We start from the raw sequence: 23,888 nt of genomic DNA on the forward strand, positions 1-23,888 counted from the left end.
CTGTGCATCTTGCTCTTTGCTCGCTTCCAGGCATAAAGTTAAAATGATGGGAGTAATTGGTGGGTGGAATATCCTAAACCAACGGGAAATGTATGGGCTTGACGACCTCTGAATAACCCAGGTACCTTGGCACAAAAAGCAAAAAAATATTTACCCACCTTGAAGTTTCTACTTTTTTTTTAAAGCTTTTTTATTTATTTTGTTTTTATTTCTTAAGTCATCTTTTGAAATGATTCACGCTCCTGTCTGAGGTTTAATTATAGTAAGCAGGAAGAGGGTGGAAGGGGAATGGGTTGATTCTTGAGGGAGGGGGTCATAAACCAAAACACCCTAATCTCCCCGGATTGAGAAGGTGCTGGACAAAAAGGCTTTCTGTGACTCATGCACACTCTGAAATGAAGATCTGAAAAACATATACAAGCCCCAGCTTGACTGGTTTGAAAGCGATTCCAGCAATTAGGAATTAATTCAGCATGGTCAAAAGGCGATTTCACTGCAAGTTATATCAAGTTATCCAAACTCTTACAGAGTTCAGGTGCTGGAAATGGGTTGCTGGGGTGGAGGGAGGTAAGGCTGCAGGAAAGAAAAACAAGGAGTGTTCAGGAAAGGCAGAAAGGGACAGCTGTGGAGCAAGGTCTGGAGGCATGGTGAGCCCATGTTTGCACCAAAGGTCTGCTGATGTGGAGAGGGGAGGAGTGGGGGACAGGGAATGCTTTGTTTCTCAAATGGGATTAAGTACTAAAAATGTGCTGGATGTCCTACAGAATAGAAAGATGAGTTTCAATTAAAAATGAAGTCAATGGGGTTGCTGGCTGATCAATTTTTCAGGTACAGTAAGATCCTTCCCCAGTTAATGGCAGAAGACAAATTTAGCCCAGGCAGAGCTGACCCTGGGATGATGTGTGGGGCAAGAGGCACTGGGAGGATGTAGAGGGCGGAGGCAGGAATAAAACCGGTCTTTTACACACAGGCTGGCCAACAATAAAACCATCACAGGGAGGGGGCAGCTGCCCACCCTGGTGGCTCATGGCAGTGCTGGCCATGGGTTGCATCTGTGGCAGGGGTCCTGTGGTGCTTGCCAGGCCCAGCCAGGGCTCAGGCGTTGGGATTGTTCCTCATGAGCTCCACGTCAGCGTCCACCATCTCCCTCACCAGCTCCTGCAGGAAGGAGAGAGACAGATGAGGGCCCCAGTGCAGGGACAAATGGGCAGCATGTCAGGAATGCCATGAAGCATGACAAGCCCCCCTGGTCCCCTACAGCAGAACAAGGAGCGGATGGGGCTTTCTTGGGCCCTTCCCACAGCAGCCCTGGTTGGGGCCCTGGTGTGTCAGCACGCTGCTGTGCACTGCGGTGCCACAGTGTCTGCTTTCTTCAAACCAAGGATCCATGCAGAGGCACCAAAAATGGGGTTTCTCAGGGTGCCCAGGTCACCCCTCACAGAGGTGTCCCCCCTCCTTTCCCCTCCCTGTGAATTGTTTTTAGAGGACGTGAACACTCAGCAGGTACAAAGCACACCAGAAAGGCCACTCACATCAAACGTGACTCTTGGCTTCCAGTTCAGCTTTTGCCTGGCTTTGGTGCAGTCTCCTTGCAGAAAATCCTGTGGAAAAGAAGAGAGAGGCACTGCAAGGACCGCTACCTTTCCCACCCTGATGGCCTCCCCATTGCTCCTGCCTCCCTGCAAGCTGAGCAAGAGCCAGGACCACCATTGGACTCTTCCAAGGATGAACTATTTCTCTTGAAGATGCCATTTTAGTGGAAGCTCATATGCTTATTAAATCACCAGGAGGCAGCATCCTTTCACCAAGCTATTTCAGACGGAAAGAGTTGTTCTTTGTTTGTGTGTACACAGAGGGCTTGAATTCCAGCCTTACAGCCATATAACAGTGAACATTCTATAAGAAGTTATTGTATGTCTTAGTCATGCTAGTGAACGACCTGATTCAAATTCTGTTCCCCATGTTTGTTTAAATAATGTAAATCACAGAGCAAACATGACAACTAGTGTCTTTTAAATAAAAACATGATCACAAACAAAGGATGCTGAAAGACTGCTGTGGATATGGGTAACCATATGCAACACCAGTAAACATACACCTTTTGGATGCATACTTATTTTTATTCCTAGAGTATTTTGAGTATCCACATGAAAATAAAAGTCTAAATATCTCATAAATGAAAATAAATTGCCTTGAAACCATTACAGAAACCAAGACTTTGGTCATGTTCACCTTACTGTTCAAATCTCCTTAAAAGTGCTACCACACCAAAAACAATTCCACAACCAGTCATCAAAAATAATGCAACAAAATTAAACAAAGACAAAAGGTCCTTTAACTGCATTTCTAACTGAATGCAGAAGCTGACTGTATATTTAAAATTAGAAGACTGTTTAAACAATTAGCTTTTTCCAAATGTATGTCATGATTGAATAAAATATCTCTTCTCACAAGCTATGTGTCTTTGTAGCAATAAATACTAAAGTTATATCTGTCTAGGGTTAAAGAAACCCAAACAAACCTAGCTTGGTTACATAACAACAAAGCTAAGGCTGAATTCTCATCTTGCATTTGACTTTATGATGGTAACATAGCAGGCTTTCCAGAAAAATGCAAGGACTGCTTTTCCTCTCTCTCTTCCACCCTCTGACCAGCGGTGGAGCTAAGGAGCATTTTGTGAATGTAGATTTTTTTAATTTGTAATGTTGCATGCTACATTTTTCAGACACTCTCTGTTGATCATGTGGTTCAGGTCACATTAACTTCCAAAATCACCTCATCTTGTGCACAGCACATTTTACTAAAATGAAGGAAATTCTTCTTCGTAATTGTGCACAAGGAAGCTAGACAGCTTGCTTCCAGGAGCAGAGGAAATCCACCAAAGGAAATATGGCACTGAAGAAGGGGATATGGAACAAACACGTCTGCCGAGACTTATTCCAGGCAGCATTTTTACTAGCTCAGTCTTTAGGCTAAAAAACATTTTGTCTTGCCTTCAGAAGACAGTAAACAAATGGATCAGAACAAAATGATATGAAAATTAAAAAAAAAAAAACCTGCCATGGTTTCCTTAAATTAGACTAAATTATTTCCTACTGCAGCCCTATAATGGGCTTTTTGAAACTGCAGCAGACATTTTAGGCCAAGTCATGCAAAACTGCATCAACTTGAGGGATCCCCTGGAGGGTCGTGTGAATATGGATTGCAAAATCTGGTTTGAAGTGGGAAAGATGCCCACTAACTGATGAAATTTGGATCAGACTCTAATGTGCTCATGGAAATATGTGTTTTATCTGGAGTTCAGTTTAATTTACATATGTTTGTATATATGTGTCTAGAAACAAGGAAATCCTTCATAAAATAATACATTCAGTATAAAAACAATTGCCTTTTATTCAGCCCTAATTCAAGCCATTAGCTAGAAGTGAAATGTTTTAACATCACCTAGTTTTAAGTCATAAAAACTATATCATAAAACTTAGATTTTTACTTTTATAAATGCTGTGTAAGTAAAACCCTCACATCCACAATCTTTATCTCAAAAACACACTTTGAAACTAAACCTTATCTAAGATATTGGTTTCCCATTACAAAAAAACCCAAAATTACTAGGAAGCACAAAATGAATTGCCATGGCCTGCTGTATGTAGCTGCATTCTGCTTTTGAACAGCTTGGGAGCAGTCTTTTAACTGTCTTGGACAAATGCTTTTTTTAAAAACAGATTATCTAAAAAAATACTTTACCTAATTCCAGCCCTTTATTCAAAAATGTAAACACTCATCTGCTGAGTAGGCCAAAATAAGGTTGGGGGTAGGCTGCAAATCGGTAAAAGGGAAGTATTTGCAGTTCTGGATTATACACAGAGATCAAACAACTAGTATGTTGAAGCCATCTAGGTATAAAAATCCTCATATTTTTCCTTTAAAAATTCACAAGCTTTAACAGTAATGCAGTAAAGGTATTGGGGCATAATCTGTGAGAAAAAAAAGAAAAAAGGGGAAAATAATGGAAGATTTAATATATATGATAATACAAATTCCCCAGCTGCCTTGGGTTAAAAGATTTTAAGTGGCTCTCCTGAAGAAGTTTGTGTCCTTTTGAGAAACACAGCTTTGTTAATTTACTTGAAAACAGCATTACAGACAAAATACCTCCTAGGCACTTTTAAAAAGGTTCACTTACAGAAGTTACTAGGTACAGAGGCCAAATGAAACCATAATATTAACACCATATTACACTTAAACTCAAGGATTGATTGTATTCTTATTAGCCAAAGTTTCAACACTGAATGGAAATGATGACTGGAACAAAGCTGCTCCTGATTAAAGGATTGTATTGCAGTCATGTTTCCTGTATTTTTCTACAAGTAGCTCATAATATGAAAACAATAAGGTAATTACAATAAAATAAGAATATTAAAAAAAAAGCTTCTCTTGGAACAGAATGACTGCTTATTTATATTGTTTAAGTTTTTCACTGAAACCAGAGATGCATCTCTCAGACTTCCAAAAGTAAAAAAAAAAACCACCAACAACCCCACCATCCAAAAGCCCCCCCTGGTATATTCATCATTAAAGTGTATTAATTTTTCAATAACAGGGAATCATTTTCTGGAATTACAACCAGATCAGAAAGCGAAGAAAGAAGAGATCAGATTCCACTGCAGAAAACCTGGATTTTTATTTTTTTGGGGTGTGCAGGGGTGGGAGGGTTGGGAGGTGGTTTGGCAAAATGGGGGGTGGTTCTTGAAAAACAGCTGCTGCTGAATATAAACCGCCCCATATCCCTGTTCCTGATGGAAAAGGACCTGATGAAATGATACCACTTCATGCTTTGTATTCCTGCAGGATTACTTTTTCTGTGCCATTGTGCTTCACATACTGACAGGAAAACAAAGCCTTTTGACTCCCTGAAAACTCTGAGGGTTTAGATACTGAGCTAAGAGTCTATAACCCTGAAAACACTGATTAAGGCTTTCTTTTGTTTTTACAGCACTCAGATCATGAACATAAAGTCAAGTCTTTGCTTTTAGTTATCAATTTTGTTAGGAACAAGTCCTTATTTTCCATGGAAGCAGTAAACATAAGTGACTAGTAATGACAAGCCTTAATGGCATGCTGAGAGTCAGAAACAATATCCAGGTAAATATTTAAAGGGAAGGAAGAAGGAAAAGACCACAGTCAGATTCTCTGTTGCCACTAAATATAAGCAGGTAAATTCTACGGCTTCAGAGAACAGAATGAGCTCCTATGTGTGAGCTTTTCTGTTTTATATTTTCTGCAATTGAGGCTATGTAACTGTGTAGAAAATACCCCATTATTACTAAATTTACTTTCGTGATTATTCAATTTTGTTGTTCAAATGCGCACACACGAATGCACACAGATAAGCAGCAAGAAATTTGTTATGCAATGTGGTAAGACATTTTTGAATTTGGTTTTTAAACCATGAGACAAAAATGTAAAATATTTTAATGTAAATATCACATTTCCCAAGCTCTTGTTCTGAGTGTCATTGTGACTCCTATTTTGTCTTGTGCAGTGATTGATCCGGTTTCATTGTGCATTCTATCATTGTCTCATTCAATTAACTTGAAGTGAAAATTTAAAGCCTCAAGACAACGTACCAAAAAGGAGATAGTGTGGCCTGAAAGAAGGCCAAGGCTTCCTCTATTACTACAGCTTGGTTGATTCCCTTTCAAATGTGCCTTCACTGAAGCCAGCTCACAGAGCCAGCTTTTGCTGTCTCTTACAGTAGAGTAAAAGTGAGATCAAGTTGTCAGTAAAACACCTGTGATGGAATTGTGCCCAACTCTGCTTGCTGAAGCACAGACAAGGCTTTGCCTCTAAAAATAAACAAACTTGATCTGAGCACACAACAGTATAACTGCATCTGAAAAGCAGCCAGGGTTACATTCACAATCAGCACCACTGCTTGGAAAATGATTTGTTACATCAGGGCTCCCATAAGCAAAGAGCACTGACCCAGATTGGTGGAGGCTCTGGCTTTAGTGTTTAGTCTTGCACTTTTTTGCTCAAGATCTTTCTTCAAAAAGGATTTCAAGAAGAGAGGGGCCAAAGTTTCCTGAAAGTCCTACTAGTGTTTTATTTTCCTTATTTTCTTCTTAAAATCATCACCTTTTAGCTTTAACTTATACCATTAAAAGAAAAAAAAAAAAAAAAACCAAACCAAAAAAACCCAGATACTTGATTAGACTGCACTTTTGTGTTTTCATCATTATTGTAGAATTCTAGAATGGTTTGGATTGGAAGGCACCTTCAAGCTCATATACTCCAACCCTCCTGCACTGAGCAGGGACATCTTCAGAGCCCCAGCCAACCTGACCTCAGAGGTTTCTAGGGATAGGGCATCTTCCACCTCTGGGCAATCTGCTTGAGATTCTTCAGTGTTTCACCACTCTCATCATAAAAAAGTTTCTGCCTTATATTTTGTCTTAATGTACCTTCTTTGATTTTAAAACTATTACCTATCACAGCAAGCCCTACTAAAAATTTATATCACAGTAATATATATACTAAGGTTTATCTCATGAAATAATCTCCCCTTTGTGTACTTCTTGAAGCACTTTACACAGCATTTTTTAAAGAGGGTTCCAGTAGTAAATCTCAGTAGTAAAACCAGCCCCACAGTACATATATGTATCAGCTGCAGCATATTGCTTGGAGAACAGCCTTGTTGAAGTGTTGCAAACACATCAGGAGACTGCATGTGTTGCTCACTAGGCAGTCCTTTCACCATCAACCTTATCCCCCATTCCCTAGTGTTCCGCCACACTTGCCACCAGGCCCAGGGACATTGTGTCTTAATCCAGATGCAAAGTTGGAAAACAGTTACTGTGACTTCTGAGCACTCTGCTAAGAAAAGTATAAATATCTCACTAAACCAGAGCTGTAGAGCCTGTAAACATACGCCTTACTGGTGCAAAATGCAATGCATGGCTCAGCCGAGCTTGGATCAAACCCCAGAAAGAGCCACAGTAATGAGCACTGCGTCTCCTGTGCGCTGCTCTGTGTGTTCTTCTGGAGATCCACGGGACAGAGAACTCTGGCTTGGCTTCTTTGCAAAGGGTAGTATTTGTTATAATATCTACAGTAACAGGGATGAAAAGCCTGTGTAATTAGAAAGCAAGAGACTCCTATCTCCATAGTAAATGTGAGGAGACTGAAGATAAAACAAATTGAAGACTGAAAGCCCAAGCCTAACAAGGAGCACAGTAAACATCTCCAGGAATTTAAGATGAGCCAAAATGTGTTGTTGGTCAGTTTTCATTTTTTCTTTTCACTGTTCTTAGAAAAGCAAAGTTGTGGAGCAGTTGGGGTACCAAGGGAATAGAAGAATGCCAGTGAATTTGGTTCCTGATCTAAATTTGTTTTAATGCAGCATGAACAGACTGCTTTCCACTCTTGGGTCAGCAGTCTTTTGCAGAAAGACAGTATTGTTCACAAAGAACCACAGGAAAAGGCAAAAGGCTAAAAGCAACCAATAGGCTGAAACTCACATAATAACTAAATGCCATTGAAAATAAGAGGCATAATGTTTTTTTTTTTTTCCTTAGCATGTTTTCCTATGCAAATCCCCTCCCTATTCAGAAAGTTTAATCTTTACTAAAACCATGTTGAGGAGGAAAGGAAGGGGAAAGAATGACTTGAGGAAAGGACTGGTTCTGCGTGATGCTGGGACCCTGTACATCCGATGGACCTTCGCAGGCTGTGAGTGCTGGGCATCTTTAGGGTAAGGTCGTATCTCGGGACCCCCCTGTGTTCCAGCAATAAGGCATCAACATGAACCACTGAGTCAATAAAACCTGAGCACAACCTTCGCTTTTCCGCCAGGAACCAGGGGCGTTAGAACGGCGGCTTTATCTTATCAGCTTGATAATCTATAATTTGACCAGCTTCCAAAGGGTTAAGGCAAATGAACTCGGAACAGCAATAAACATTAGGGCAATAATAACAGTAATGGAGCTCCTCTCCCTCCTCCTCCTCCTTCTTCTCCTCTTCCCTTCCCTCCCCTGCGCCTTTTCCACTTCGCTGCTGCCTATCAGCCCCAGCCGAAGCCGAAGCCAGACCTCTCTTTCAATGACAGGGGGTGATAAGAGACTCGGAGAAAACAGCAAGCTGTCTGGTCTGCTCAGGAAGTCGGGGACGGCTGGTATTGTCCATCAGCGGGGCCACGCGGCGGCCGGAGGCCGGGAACAATGCTCCGCTCTGGGGAAATGGGCTCACTCAGCGCCGGTGCTGGCAGCCCCACGGCCCGCAGAGATAAAGCTCCGAGGCAGGGGGAGCAGGGGGAGCCGGCCCCAGTGCCGCGGAGCTGGAGCAGTGCCCCCCTCACGGCCCAGGGGCCGCGGCCTGCCAGGGCCCCGGGGCGAGCACGGCCCGAGCTGCAGGAGCCAGAGCCCCTCACAGGGCTGAGCGCTGCTCAGGTCTGTCCTTTTGCCAAGCCAAGCCTGAGAAAACATCTTGGCCGGTGCCGTCCCTCGAGCCAGATAAAATTCCTGCCGAATTACAGCCCGATATCCCCGAAGCCAGTGCTGAATTTCACTCGCTTTGGATCCGGAGCTGAGCTCACTCATCAGGAGCCGTCCCGCACAGCTCTGTGCCGGGCATCCCGCTCCAAGTGGGACCATGGATGCTTTTCGGGCTGCCACGCATGAGGCGGTCCCAAGAGTGCTCGCCCCGCAGCAGGGAAAGCCCTGCTGCCGCAAACAGCAAAATTCTGCAGCTGGCTGCCGTCAGGCTGGTGCTTCCCTCCCTCCTACCTTGCCTTGAGGCCCGATTTTGCACGCTGGGAAGACCTGGAAATTGTTCCCCAGCCTGGTTGTAAGTGCAATTGTAACCTCAGCTCACGGCCCTGCAAAGTGCCAAAGAGGCTTCTGAATGGTAAGATCATTTCTAGTTCACAGGAATCCTTCTCCTAAATAAGCAGGGAGCTTCTGGAGGAGAGGAAGAAAATCAGACCCACTCAATTTGCCATATACAGACCATAATTTTGATAGTTAAGATATTAGGGCTGGACACAGTCCCAGAATCAGGGAAAGGTTTGGGCTGGAAGGGGACAGTAAAGATCACACAGTTCCAACTCCCCTGCCATGGGCAGGGACACCTTCCACTACAGCAGGCTGGTCCAAGCTTCATCCAACCTAGCCTTGAACACTTCCAGGGATGGGGCATCCCCAGCATCTCTGGGCAACCTGTTCCAGTGCCTCACTACCCTCAGAGTAAAGAATTTCTTCCTAATACCTAATCTGAACCCTCTTACAGTTTAAAGCAATCCCCCCTTGTCCTCTCACTACATGCTTTTGTATAAAGTCCCTCTCCAGCTCTCTTGCAGGTCCCCCATAGGTACTGGAAAGCTGCTCTATTTCTATCTTCTTTTCTCTAGGCTGAGCAACTTCAAGTCTCTCAGAGTCTCCTCATAGGTGTGCTCCAGCCCCTCTGACAATCTTTCTAGCCCTCCTCTTGCCTTGCTCCAGCAGAAACCCTTCCTTTCTGATATGTTGTACTGGGTCATCCAAACATCCAAACACACACATCACAGATAAAATCTTCAGCATGTTTGCTAAAATTCAAAGTAATAATTATCAAAGCAAGATTTTCCTACTCTTAAAACAAAATAGAAATGCTCTGCAAATCCTGGTACCACTTCCACTGACTTCCACTGCCTTGTAGCCTGGCTGCTGATGTCTGAGCTGACCATTCCATGTTTCAAACTAACCTGGGCAGCAAGAGGTGTCTGAATAACATGGATTTTGCATGACATGGATTAGAAGCATTAGTGAATTTTCCTTTTACAGCAAAGGTTTGGAGGATGTTGTATAAGAGCATGTTTCTTCAGGCTCTCTGGACAAATGTCTCACCTGCACATCAGTAAAAACCAAGACCTGTGAGAAATGAACCTCTTTCATACAGATGGAGATCAGCTATAGTATAGGAAAAGAACAGGTTTCTTATCTTTTCACTGGTACCTTCAAATCCTGTTTTTGCTCACTATTCAATGTGCTTTCTTCTTGCTTTACCTGTTCTCCACTCTGACAACTATTCTGGGGGGAGAGGAAGATAAAAACATCCTCATCATATGAGATTTTTTTGTTACACTATGTATATTTAGGTGAGAGCATGGCACCTTAATTTTTTTTTCATGTAATTATCACCTATTTTTTAAAAAAACCCTCCAATTAGTTTTCTCATCACTCCCTACTCTTCACATTTTCTGCAACAATCAGGAAATCACTTTGTGAAGTTGTTTGAATTCTGCTGGGTTTATTGTGCATTCTTTTATTATGTGAATGATTGTCTTTTTCATCTGTCTTTGCTGATTGACATGTGAAGATCAATAGGAAAACTGAAACCCCAGCAATCCATGCTCCAATCCTACTTAATTTCTTCTCTTCCTCCACTAAAAATTACTTCATTTATAGCAATTTATATTGGAAATGTAAACAAATCCAGTTATCGTCTCTGGTCAAATACCAAATGAAAAGTAACAAAACAGTAATCATTAGGACAGCTATCTTGTATTCTACTTACAGATATTTATCTACTTTTAGAGCATTAAGCAGCAACTTAATGAATGCAGATCTATGAACTCAGGATATTACTTCTTCATAGAGCTATTCTCTTTTTCAGGATGCATTGTTTGTGGTGATTTTGCTACCCCATGGACATTAACATTTCTGAAAAAAATCATGGCACTTGTTATGTTAATATCAAAATGATATTCAAATATTTTTGGAATGGTGTGCTGTTATATTTGCCCTAATAAAAATATTAATTTATTCAAAATGGAAATTTTCATCTAAAGAGCATGAAATTGAAAAATTCTAATTGAATCACTTATAACAGAAGTTGCTGTCTTTTCACATCACTACCTGAAGCTGGGCAGGAGAGATGACACCCTCTTCTTAACTCTTACAGTGTTACATGAACCTCTGTCCCTCTGAAGCTTGTGGTAAGACTTGGGAGAAGAGGACAGTGAGGAAATGTCTTCCTGTCTTCCTCCCTGCTGTGGATTAACTAGCGCATAAGAGTTAGCATGGAGGATGTTCAGTCATTTCTCATTGCTTGAAAAGAAGTTGTAAAATACCTCTCCCTGCAATATGGGGGATGAAGCAGGGAGCTGCTGCTTCTCTGGACAAAGTCACAATCTGCCTTTTACTGCTGGCTGTTTTTTTAGAAGCAGCCTCCCTCTACACAGTCATAAACCTGACCTAATTTATGGGATGCATCACCTTATCCCCCACCCCTCACTGCATTCCAATTTCTCAGTAAAACCCCATCTGATCTGAAAATCCTTTTCAAGACAAAATATCTGGAGAGAGTTTAAGCTGTGAAAAGTTTAATGGATGCTCAAGAACTGAGATCTTTTCACCCAAGGGGGAAAAAATTCCAAGTCCCCATATTGAGGGGACCCAGACCATGATACTGTGGGGCTCCTGTCTGAAAAAATGAAGCTATCCTTGCCTGAACAAGACAAGCAAGAGTCCACAAAAGGGTTAAAATAAAACAAGGTAGGATGGTTTCTGATGCTGAGTATGTCCCAAGTATATTCTCCTGTGCACTTCATAGAGAAGGAAGTCCAAGCAGTGGCCTTTCACATGACATCATGAAAGACTAATTTATCACCAGCCACCAAACATCTAGAAAATCATAACATCCTTTCAGGAAAACCATGTGCAAGATAATCAGACTTGCTTTGATGAAAGATTTAGTGCTTGAGTCTAAGTAGGACACTACAAAGAAGAGCCCTTTGCAGGTAGTAGCACACAACAATGCACGTCACATTTATGCTTCAAACTCACACTTTATTCATTTAAAGGCTAATGCATTTCCTGCCCAGAAACAAACATTTTTTTACACTGCACGTGTGTTCAACCTAACTTGGTAAGTTAAAACACTGGTCACTGGTTAAGTCCAGACAAGGTAGACAGCTGAATATCTCTTTTACAGATGAAATACATGTTTTTGCTGCAAATGAAGGCACTGTGCTCCTCATTCCCTCATCTCACAGTCCCTTGCCAAGTGTGTTATGGATGTGGGCTGAGTATTGCCACAGCTTGTCATAGCTTTTGAAAGGATAAAGGCCTCCCAGCACACTCACGGCTACGCTGAACTGAGTGGTACATTTCCCCCAACAAATTCCAAAACATTCTGCCAAAGACCTTGTCTCTCTGTCTAAGGCTCTCACTGTTCTGCCCCACCAGTTTTTGGTGACTGGTGTAACCTGACTGTCTTGATGGAAAAGTACTGCTCAGCAAGCAGTATATTGCCATAAAATCAATTGGTTTCACATTTGCAAATGAAATCAAACAAGTCTGCTGTTTGTGTTGATTAGGCAGACAAAACAGAGCACAAAGCAATTAATGAATGGCTACAAATGCCAGCTACATGGTGTTCAAGATTTCTTTTTGACTGTAATGCAAGTTTGTTGGTGTGTATTTAAAGATGCACAGATTCCAATTGCCATGCAGTTCACTGATCCTGCTGCTTAGTAATCTGACCCTTAGGCTCCTGCTGGTCAATGGCCACAGGTTCTTCTGGTCTGACTGGAAAAATAACCGGATTTTCCACACCATTCTTAGTAGTTTGTTGCTGCATATTCTCTGATCTTCGTTAATAAAAATAACTTCCTATTACATTTCCTGCACAGGAAAGCCTGGGAAAAAAAAAATCATAGTTTTTCCTATGACATCTTTCACTTTCAGAGCAGATATTAAACTCACCACATAATCTTCCAATAAATCAATAAAATGAACACAACTATCTTATTTTCTTTTTAAAGATCAGTATTTTGTTTTCTTCTATCCTTCCCTTACTTTGGTATTTATTTTCTTTCACTTTTTTCTTGTTTAAATTTTTCCCATGTTTTGGTGAAGTTATTGTCCTGTAAAATCTCATTTATGTATTTTTATTGTAATACATATTTCTTTCCTAATTTGATGTGTCTTCCAGTCTTTCTTTCATTTAAGCTTGTCCCATTTCTCTTTAGAGCATCAATCTCCTGCTCAAACATCATCTCAAACCTGGCCTTACTTTCCTATCTCTCTTTCACCTGCAAAACATTACCTCACACCGAGATTTTGTTCTCTTCTTGTTTCTACTATAGTGTTTTCACTTGAACATTTTTTCAATTTTTTTCTCTCTGTATCATCACAGACTTGTTCGTTTTTCTTTTCCAGTGGTACTCAGTTACACACCAGCTTTATTGCCCTCAGGATTTTGTGTGGAACATTGCAGGGTTCTGGGAGACAATTAGTTTTAGCAGCAACACAGCAGTGATTTGCTGACAGGGCTGAAACAACATTGAAATAAGTTTTAAAGAAGCCATAAGATATCCTAAAACTCACAGTGCCAGTGTAAGTAGGGGTAAAAAGCAGATTCATTGACTGCTATTACTATTCAGAATAGCTGCCTATAAAATTCCACAGATTTGGCAGTGCATTAGCCATATACACTTTAAAAGCATGGCTAATATGCTCTGCTTCTTTCCAAAGCATCACCAATGCATATACCACTTCTTGAAATCTGTCCTCTCAATGACCTTCTCCTCATACTTTCAGCTATAGAATAAAGGAATTTTTAGATCTGTTACCAAAAGCTTCTTCACTACTTCACCCTGCAGTGGTCAATCATGAAAAACTTCATTACAGAAGGAAAACAGTTAGCATTTTCTACTGGTCTTGCCCTACTTACCAAACCTTCTTTAGTTTCACAATTAAAAAGCAAGCAAACTGTTCAGGCATACACAGCAGCAGGCATGAGCTCAGAATACTCCAATGTTTTCACCTGTATAATGTTTAAAATGTGAGATGCCTCATCAATCACTTGACTCCTTTACAAGGAAAGTGTCTCTTGAGACCACTCACACAGGAATCATTTACTGCCAAGTTTCAATGTGAAAGACAGAGCTGTTCCTCAGACAAGCAATCCTATTTTTCATTCATGTTTTGGCAGGGCAGAGATGCCAGGTAAGGGTCCCATTATGCATTGCACAAACACAGAAATGGCAGCCCTTTCTCGGAAAATTTATCAAAGTCAAATATCACCTCCTGGAATTTTCTTTTAGAATCCATCTACAGCTCTCATCTCCTTTTCAGTGCAGGTCACAAGTGAAAGCTTCTGGCTTGATTTACTTTATTTGACATATTCCAGTGTAATGGCAATACATATGAACACACAAAGCCATGAATTACAGAATTTACATGTATCTACTGAGAATCTCAAAAGCAGCTAAAGAAAGCTAGATAAACATCTTGGCAGATTCATTCCACTTGTAACCTGAGCAAGGGTTCAACTAGGTATATTACCACTTAGACAACACAGAACTGCTTCACAGCAGCACAGCAGTGACAATGAAGAACCACTAGAGAAGATACAAATTTTATGTAATTGAGCAACAGTAATGACATTAGAATGGAAGAAAGCACTGTCACCCCCATTTTATGAAGCTAGGAGGCAGGACGATTTAGAGACTTGACCAACACCTTGGAATGGGAGTGAGGAACAAGAAGAGAACCCGGGCTGTATCTCACCATTTCCCTCTGATGTATACCTTACTACCTATGAAGAAGCCAAGCATTCACATCACACTGGATCTGGCACAATTTGCCCTGTGTAAGTCCTTGCCATTGTTTTTTAGTGAGCAACTCCCCAGAAGTAAACTGCTCTAAGGATGAGTGATCATACAGCACCTTGTTGCAGCAGGTGACTTATTTAACCATATATTTCTCATTTGTCTACAGTTTCTCTTCTATTTGTACCCCTGGATTTTCTTTTATAATGTCTTCCACACGAAAATCAAATGCTTATCCTAGCAATACTAAAAAATTACTGCTGCTTCCTCAACTTTTCCACCCCAGGCTGCTATGATTGACTTGAGAGTACCAGAACTTATGAGCTTATTGGGTTGTCTTTTCTGCTCTAAAGACTTATTTTTTAGATGAAAAGCACCCAAATAGGCCAACTGTATCTTTTACAACTAAACCAGTATACATTTTGGCTTCATAAACTGCAGTAAAGTCCCATGAACTTAGTATTCCATACAGGCAGTGACCTGAGACAGCTCTCCCTATTCATAGCATCTTTTGGCATAATTTATATTTAAATAATAACAGTCAGGATCATTTTCATCAACCTGAGAAAAAAAGGAGTTCAGATCTAATCAAGAGACAGTTGTCTCCTGACACTGCCTGCTCTATGCTTGCTTGAGCACGTAGGCAGCAGCTGGCACTTCACAGCTTGATCATTACTACTGCTCTTCAAATTATGCCTGTCACACAGGTTAGGAAAACATGAGTAATTAAACATAAACAGCATCATAAAATAATAGTAAGAAAAAAATTAATAATCATCCAAAAGAGTGTTTGGGGTGACTCCCTACAGCACCTTGGATTTCTGCCCCTTCTGCTCAGATGGTTTTCCTCTGTGTACTTTTTAATTATTTCCTTCATGAGTCCTTTAAGGCAAAGAGGTTTGTACAGGCGGGGAAAAAAACCCCAACGTACTAGAACTGATGAGAACAGTGATATGCAAAAAAGAGAAATGCCAATTAAGTATTCCTCAACTACTGCAGGCTGGCTCTGAATCGCTTATGGCAAGGACTTACGCTTCACTATGAAACTGATAGTTTGAGATGCATGGATTTTAAAGGATTTTAAATGCAAAATTTCAGGAGCTGTGTGTTCCTTATTTGAGCCATGCACTACAGCTGGTCACCTGGTGCAGTATCTATCTTCTGGCCCATCAGCTCCTTACACCAAGTTCAGCATTTAAACCGTATGGAGCTCAATGCAGATATTCTGCAGCCTTGCAGCCTCAGCAGTACAAGAAGCTGTATGCTGCCTTTTGCTCAAATAGTCAACAACCAAACTAATCCCTAGCTCAGTTCTCTTATAAAACCAGCATAAAACAGCAAAACAATAAAGACTGAGACTTTGGACCATGTTATTAACAACCCTAAGCAGGCTGTTTTAGCCTATTTTTGTGCACATGGTTACTGGAACTGAGCATGCAGTTCTGGTAATTGCATACAAAAATTACCAGCTACATGACTAACGGGACATTTGTCATCTGCAATTCTTTCTCTGTCGGAACTCTGTGAAATGTGTGATCTTTCATGATAGCAGACATGCAAATGCTGTGTAAGAGCAGTACTGTTTTCAGCTCCTTTACATCCAGAATAGTTATTCACATTTTAACTAGAAGGTGCAACCAACTTGATTTACTCCCACTTGGTCTGTGTTTTGCATGGGTATGAATTAGACAAAGTACAATGTAGGGAAGACTCGTGCCTGTCTACATAAGAAGAAAAATAAGTGTAACAACATACATAATGTTGAATACATTCAAATCCACATATTAAAAGAACATTTAGAGATGGTTGTCATTCTCATTAGGTAATTTTTGCTCATCTGTGTGCCTCAAGTTATGTATTTTCATACAAATTTCAGCACCTCTCTGAAATAAAGCTCTTCTTCCTACAAACCCTAAGTGTTTCAACTTCTATATTCAAGGTTGCAATTGTTTAATTGACCTCATTAGAGGTGCTAACTAGCGTACTAAAAGTATGCCAGCAATTCAGTACACCTGCTCACGCTATCTGACAGAATATTTTTGGGAGAATTGCTATTTCTGGGGAGGAGGGACTTGCACATTTTCATGCAATCTCCCACTGAACTCATCAGAAGCCTGGCCAAGAGGTGACTGAATGGGCTAAATACAGCTCAGGTTTGTAATGTTCATCATCACTGCTGGTAGCATCCCACCAGGCTAAACTAATAAATTTGATGGTAGGAAGAAATGAACTGTCTCCATGTACCATTATTCTTGCTCTTTATATGTCTGCTTGATTTAGTCCTTCTTCCACTAATGCGACATAAGGACTGCTAAACTCAACAGCAGATTCTCTCCTCGGCTTCAGGGCTTGCTTTAAGCTTTTTCTTCTTCAGTATCAACAGATAGCAAGGAGGCATATCCAACTTGGTTCCTCCTTGGATCAAATGTTGTTGGATATTCCCAGTATCTCCATTTGTGGTTATTTTAATCTTTCATTTGATGTTTTTCTACTACACCTTTCTTCCATTTCACCATTACCTTCCTCCCCATCTCCTTAAAGGCTCCACCCACTGTCTTCCTGTTTCTCAGCTCAGTGCAATCCCATCCCCATGCTATGCTTTCTTAAGTCTTTTCTACCTTTGACACATATGAATAAGACACATAGGGATATACCTCAATCTTTGGTCACATCTCTGAAGAGGGTGTTAAGTTGGCTCCCTTCACTAATCAGCTTTTCAGCAGAGTTCATTTGCCAGGACTGAGGAAAATTACACTCAGATTCATTAATTAAGATATAATAAACTTCATGTACTATTTAGCAATGTGCCATATGTGGCAATAAAAAAAATAAAAAAAAAAGGAGAAAGGTAGATGAAACCAGAGGAGACCCTCTGGCTCATTTATGGACTCGAGGTATTTCTGGGAAGATCACAAATCTCCAAGATATCTCCACAAATTAGATTTTGCACTTGGATTTCTAATTTAGCTGAAAGATGTGTAAAAACACATGCAGCCAGACAGCTCCTTGGCTATACATCTAAGGCAGCTCAAAGCATAAGTTATTACTTCCAAAGTCAATTGTAACTTATGCTCACTAAATTGGCTCCAGATCCACCCTTTTCAGACAGTAGTATAGGAATAATTTATTCTTCTGGTGAAAAGCACCCATTTTAGCTAAACCACACCCCCATCTGGGAGTCTCACCAGCAGAAGTGCCAAAGGCAGAGGGATTCAGAGGTGCAAAGGGCTATTGGAGGCTGGCGGGACAGGGGTGAATAAAGCCCAGTATGTAATAGTGTCTGTCAGCACGCTGAAACATATAACCTCTCCCTAACACAGGGGGTCCACAACACAAATCCGAGAGGAAAATTTGTTCCTGTGGTTCAGTCATCACATTAGATGAAGAGGTTTCCTCGCTTTTAACATCCATTTGATTTATACCAGGAGTCCTATGGATAGTGGTGAAATCATTGCAACTTTGTGCGTGTTTTGATCTACATCCTCAATGTGTATCTTGTTTTCTCCCACTGAGAATGTGCTGTACATAAATATGGTACAAGAGGTTTGAGAGCTCTGATTTTAGACATCCACCCCAAATACCAAGTTAATTGCCTTACCAGTGCAGAGATTAAAAACCCTTCATAAACTAGGAGCTTTTCTCTCACCTATTATACTGTAAACCTGAGTTGAATGAGGTACATGAGTTCAGCCCCTTGCAGTGGCACCAGTGACTTGATCTGCACCACAAGAGAGTTAACATTCCCATGAGAGATTGCTTCACTAGCTATCTACAGAAACACTGACCTACATACAAGGCTTTTCTTTCCCCAGGTGAACTCCTGCATCAGCACCTATCCAACAGGAGCCTCCTCATGGGAGATCTTTAATAGCAGTAGCTGCTGAAGGAGAGGGAACTGCAGAAACACACTTGTTGCCAAACTGTGCATTTAGTTGGAAGGAGGAGAAACAGATGGGGAAATCACTCTTCAGACAGTGTTTACTAGCACAATGAGCACCTGAGGCAGCACTTATTCAGGTGCTGAAATTACAGAGGTAAGTTTTACGATGAGAAATCTATTCCTCACATGACAGCTATATTTCTCATCATGGATCATAAAAAGTAGATGATCCATCAGATAACTACTTGACTGCAACGTGCATCACAGTAAAACCATCAGCCTTCTGTTTTGTTTTACGACCCTGGTTACATCTGGAATGCTTTCAAGAAGGATGCTGATGTTCACTTTGGGTACAAACTGACTCAGGAAACTTACTGATTTGCTACTTACATGGTAGTACATGGTAAGAATAGGGAGAAATAATACCAGGAATACCTCCAACTTTGCTACCAGGAAGATCACTTTATTACTACAAATATAATTTTATTGAATGGTCTTGGACTGGACCATACAGAGGATTCGTAATTGTCTAACACTTTTCCCTCCCTTTTCAGTCTAGCAAACTATTCCTTTCAGTTGCCCATTTCCTCTTACATTATAGATCTTTCCCACAACTACTAATTCAGTAATAGGAATGATAGTAATGAAGACAGTATTTGTAGAACTCACCTACACAGTAATTTCTTATCTTTACACAGTATTTGCTGTCAGATAAATTCTAATTCTGATCCCCTTAGAGGCAGAAAAAAAGGATGAAACTACTATTCTAAGGTTGTAGAGCAAGACACGAATAAAATTCCTGATTTATCTAAGACAGTGTAGTAGAAATGTGAGTTGTGTTATAAGCAAACACCCCAAAGAGATATGTTACCAAAACCAATTTTTTGCAAAAACTTAGAGATTGGCTCTTAGAGATTGTTGTGATCTCAGCAGAGTGTAAAAATTGGACAAAAAGTTTTCTTCATTGATGTGCAGTCTGTCTCTTTGCTTGGCAAGGTTACAAGTCCATTAAACAAAACAAAACAAACTAACCCTCTGGTCTTGCACAACTCTGCCAGGAGGGCTTGCAAGTTCTCTGGACAATTGAGGTTGCTCTGAAATTGTGGGGTTGATCCATCACATGTTGAAATCAGCAACACTGAACCATAGCTCAATATTCAAATCAGTTCTCCGTGCAGGAACAGCATGTCTATAACAAGCCAGGACATTGAGTCACTTCATTCTTGACCTTAACCAAATGGGTTAAAGCAATATATATTTCATACTGCCCTGCAAAAGCTCATCTGGGCTTGGCATTAGCAAATAATTTCATTCATTCCAAGCACCAGACTTCAGTATTTTATTTTTTTTTTCTGACTGCATGATAAAATTCAGATGTTTCAAAAAGATTTTTCTTCCCTATGTGTGCCCACCCAAGCAGCAACAGCAGGCCTTCTGCTAAAACCTGACGATGAAATCTGGTTTTGGAGAAAGACCAAACATGGAAAACTTCAGCGTAAACAGCAATTGTTTTGGAAAACTGTGAGTGTACCAGCCTGGGGTAGGGGAATTGAAAAAGAACACATTTTTGCCAGCTCAACAGACCTTATCAAGCTCCTACCTTCTTAACAGACCATGAGTCCCTTAAGCCTCTTATTGTACAGTCCAGACATCCTCCACTGCAATTATGCTTTGAGCACCACTTCACCTGAAATCTCAGCCTTCCTTCAAGTGGCTTCAGACATCTCCTTATCCTGCATCTATGATTTTGTTTCTGCCCCAGCTGATGGGGAATCCAAACTGTCTCTCCATGAGATGAACCCATACACCCTGAACTAGGCACCAAACCTTCCCACTGTGTTTAGCCCAGTCACACAAATGCATTGTCCTTTTGCAATACTTCCTGTAGAGATCCAACTGGATACTAAGGGATCTCTGGGTGGCAGATATCTGTCAGCAAAGCCAGCTGTGTCTCTGTGCCTGCCAAATCACTGAGCTACATGTGCTGGGTAGCAAGAAACAGAGATGAAGAAGGGACTGACTTTATCTTTTTACTTTGCTATCTTACCCTACAGATATTGGGGAACAGCATGGATGAAGAGAAACTAAGATTAAGTGATGGAGTAAAGTGCTTTTCTCTACATCCATAAGGACAAAATGGGCATGAATAGGGACTACACTTAGAAAACGGATGAGCTGTCTGTTGAGAAGTAGGTGTCCTCACTGAAGGCCCTAGAGATGCTTATGTGTCATTAAGATGATGAAAGGAACTTTAACACCTGCTTGTTTGTGTGCAAACAATGCCCCTTCAAGACCTAGATCATGCTGCATGTAATAAAGTACTAATGGGGTGGAAACAAATGCACTGGCGGGGATGAAGTGGGGCCTGAATTACAGAACGGAAAGGAGACAGAAAGCAATACATCTTCTTCCACTCTTTTGTTTATTTTTTAATCATAATTACCAAATTTAAGCTAAGAGGTGAAATTAAAAACTGGGAGTTTAAAATAAGTAATGAATGTCTTGCCTGTATCCACAGAAAGCAAGCCAGATGCATGCAAGTGTTGCCACTGTTTCTACAATATTCAAGTTATCTAAGAGGACCGCTATATCATTCTGCAGAGGAGACACTGCTATTTCAAGTTAAGAAGTATTTCTATTTAAAAACTCATATTTCATTGTAAAAATATAAGAACTCTGAAAAACAGTCCTATATCTACAAAATGAAGAAATACATTGGAATCACATGGTTTTAGATGCTTCTATTACTGCAAGCAACAGCTATCAGGAAAAAAAAAAAAAAGAAAAAAATGAGCCACCTTTCTTTCTCCTCCACATGGTTATTAATTTCTTCTATTCCAGTTGTTCTCTACAGTATGTAAGCAGTGTCCTCACACACAGGAAGACAGAAGATTCTGTTTTATAAGGAGAAATTCCTTTTTCCAGATAATCAAACTGGAATTTGATGCTTTTTCTACAATGCTTTTAAAGATCTAGCCTCCATTTATCTGCTTATGTTTTCAATTGTTGTTACAATAAAAGTTTGGATATGCTCTAATGAAGCCCAAGGAAAGGGAAAGAAATTTGCATATTTTGGTTTTTTAAGTCAGGTTGTTATCTAATACTGCTTGCAGCTGAGGAGAGTCCATCCTGCACCTTTTAGTACAACATTCAAAATGTATCTTTCATTATAGTTAATTTCAGTAACAGTACATACATTTGTATTTTTAAATTAACTATTTGTTAGTTTTGCAAGACTAAGGCTTACTAGTACACTTTCTTCTTGAAGGCTCTGTCCCCACCCCTGCCACAATATCTCTCTGCCAAACCAGTCTGATGTTCTCATATTTTAATTGAGGCTAACTGGATCCATCTGCTGCATGACTTGGGGCTTACTCTGAACCTTAAATTCCATTCTTATGCCAGATCACTGAGATTTGAGTCCTCTTTTAAGAGAATGCTGTTTTCTCTTTAAATTCTACATGAGGGAAGTTTAGATTTTAGCACAGATGTTTGCACAGCAGTGAAGAGCTGAACGAGACACTTGACACATCTCTGCCAAATATCCTAAAGTCAAAGGTAATGAACATATGGCTGCTGCTGCCTCATAGCCTGCTTGCTCTTATTCATGATGCTCAAAGGTTACATTTTTACAACTTGCTACACCTTTCTTGAGGCCTGGGTCTGGAAGTGTGCTTTGGCTGTCACAGAGACCATTTCTGTCCTTGAGCAAAATGATGGGCAGTGCTTACAAACACCTGCAAATGGATACAAGAAATACTTCTGCCAAGTAAGTGTCTACAATGGACACTAATGTAAGGAGGCATTTCTGTTTTCATTGCTGGCAGCCAAAGAGAAGGCAGTTTTTAATAAGTAGGACCTGTGAGTGGCTGAGTATGTGTGTGGGGAACAATGCTCACACAAACTGGAGTGTATGATTACTTTTTCATTGGCAATTGAAGAATGACAGTATCACTTTGACATAGCTTGGCCACAGACATAGTTTTAACTGAGTAATAAACACATATCGTATTTCTGCAAATGCTATTATAATATTGCATAGAAGTAACTCCTGCTGATTTAACAGTGCTTGGAAAAAATAATACAGCATTTTTCTCCATGGAATAAAATCTTCAAGATCCTGGCAATTAGCTGAATGAAGCAACAGAAGCAACAAAAATACTAGAAGTGCTAAATAACTAATGGGAACCAAACTCAAGCAGCTTCCCCTGTGCCAAGAACTTTAGAAACCTGATTTTGATTTTGGCAGTTCTGCATTTAACAGAGCTCCTAGTAGTTTATATTGGTCTAAAAATTAGGATCTCGTTCCATGAGTTCGCTCTTGTCACTCTTCCTAAAATGTAGTTTGAAGCAACAATGAATCAAAAGAAAATGTATATAAACTGAACAAATTACTAGAGTTATGAAAGGTATTTGGTATGTCCTGTTAAATGCTTTGTTCTGGACAAATCTTGGGTGAAGAATTTTGAAGTCACTGTCAAGTGGTGAACTATTCCACTAGAGACCTGTCTTCTGTGCTCTCCAAAAGGCTGAAGGGCAATAACAAAGCATGACACACCTCTCCAAATATTTAAGCAACAAAGAACAACGGTATGAGACAATACAGCAAGATAGTGTTGCATGCAGGGAGTGCTGCTGGCCTTGAAGTCACCTCTTGAAGTGTGGTAACACCCTAGGGTGTCTCCTGTCATTGCATCATTTAAATATGAACTGGAGAAAAGAAACCTTACACCTTTAAAGAAATCTACTTAAAGAGAGGAATTATTAGCAGATGGAAGCTGGTGGAGACAGGACTTTGATTTCTGCAGGTTTAATTCCCACCTGAGTTTCATGTATGTTCAAAAAGGTGCCATGTCCTGAAGGAAAGGCAATACATTAGGTCATTGCTCTCTTTACAGACATTTTATCTTCCCAGTGAGCATGTCCATTTTGATGGCCATCTGCAGACAGCTCACTGAAGCAAAGTGGACTTTGGTCACTGTTCTCCTGCATTGCTCAGTCCTGTGGGTATCCATGGCTCTGATCCATCATGAAGTTTGCACAAGAGCAAGAATAAACTCTAAGGTGAATCTACTCAAGTATTTCAATGTCTTCATCTCACTGAGCAAATATTTTCAGGTATCATTCTAACTCAAAAGTTTTCCTTGTTTGATTCCAAATGAACCTTTTCCATAACAGTGTTTATATTTGGCTACCTGCTGATTGAAAGCCATGGGTTTCTATGAAGCTATGCTGAGAAGGAATTTGACCTATTTGCTTGAAGACGTAATGTGCTAGAAAAGATGAGACATGAGTTGGAATGCCAATTGGGTATCTTATCTGGGGTTGTTTCAGATAAATAGGACCTGTTTTCTCGCTAGTTAAAGTACATCCATGGGATCACAGCTTCGCAGGAGGTAAAAATGAAATAGTTCC

At 40.5% G+C, this 23,888-nt stretch overlaps 1 protein-coding gene across 2 annotated transcripts in view; it reads right to left on the bottom strand.

The window, feature by feature from the left end:
• Positions 1 to 207: 207 nt before the first annotated feature.
• GMDS (GDP-mannose 4,6-dehydratase) overlaps positions 208 to 23,888 on the bottom strand; it is a 410,516-nt gene continuing 386,835 nt past the window's right edge. The window contains exons 10-11 of one of the 2 annotated variants that reach the window (XM_058832047.1): positions 1,533 to 1,601; positions 208 to 1,158 (exon numbers count right to left, since the gene is read on the bottom strand). In XM_058832047.1, coding sequence (XP_058688030.1) covers positions 1,096 to 1,158; positions 1,533 to 1,601 — 132 coding nt within the window. In that variant the 3' untranslated portion in view covers positions 208 to 1,095. Of the gene's footprint in view, positions 1,159 to 1,532; positions 1,602 to 11,865; positions 12,677 to 23,888 lie in introns of those variants that run through there. The other variant, XM_058832048.1, reaches the window with a different exon arrangement.

This window comes from Poecile atricapillus, chromosome 2, assembly GCF_030490865.1.
Source record: "Poecile atricapillus isolate bPoeAtr1 chromosome 2, bPoeAtr1.hap1, whole genome shotgun sequence".
Classification (NCBI taxonomy): domain Eukaryota; kingdom Metazoa; phylum Chordata; class Aves; order Passeriformes; family Paridae; genus Poecile; species Poecile atricapillus.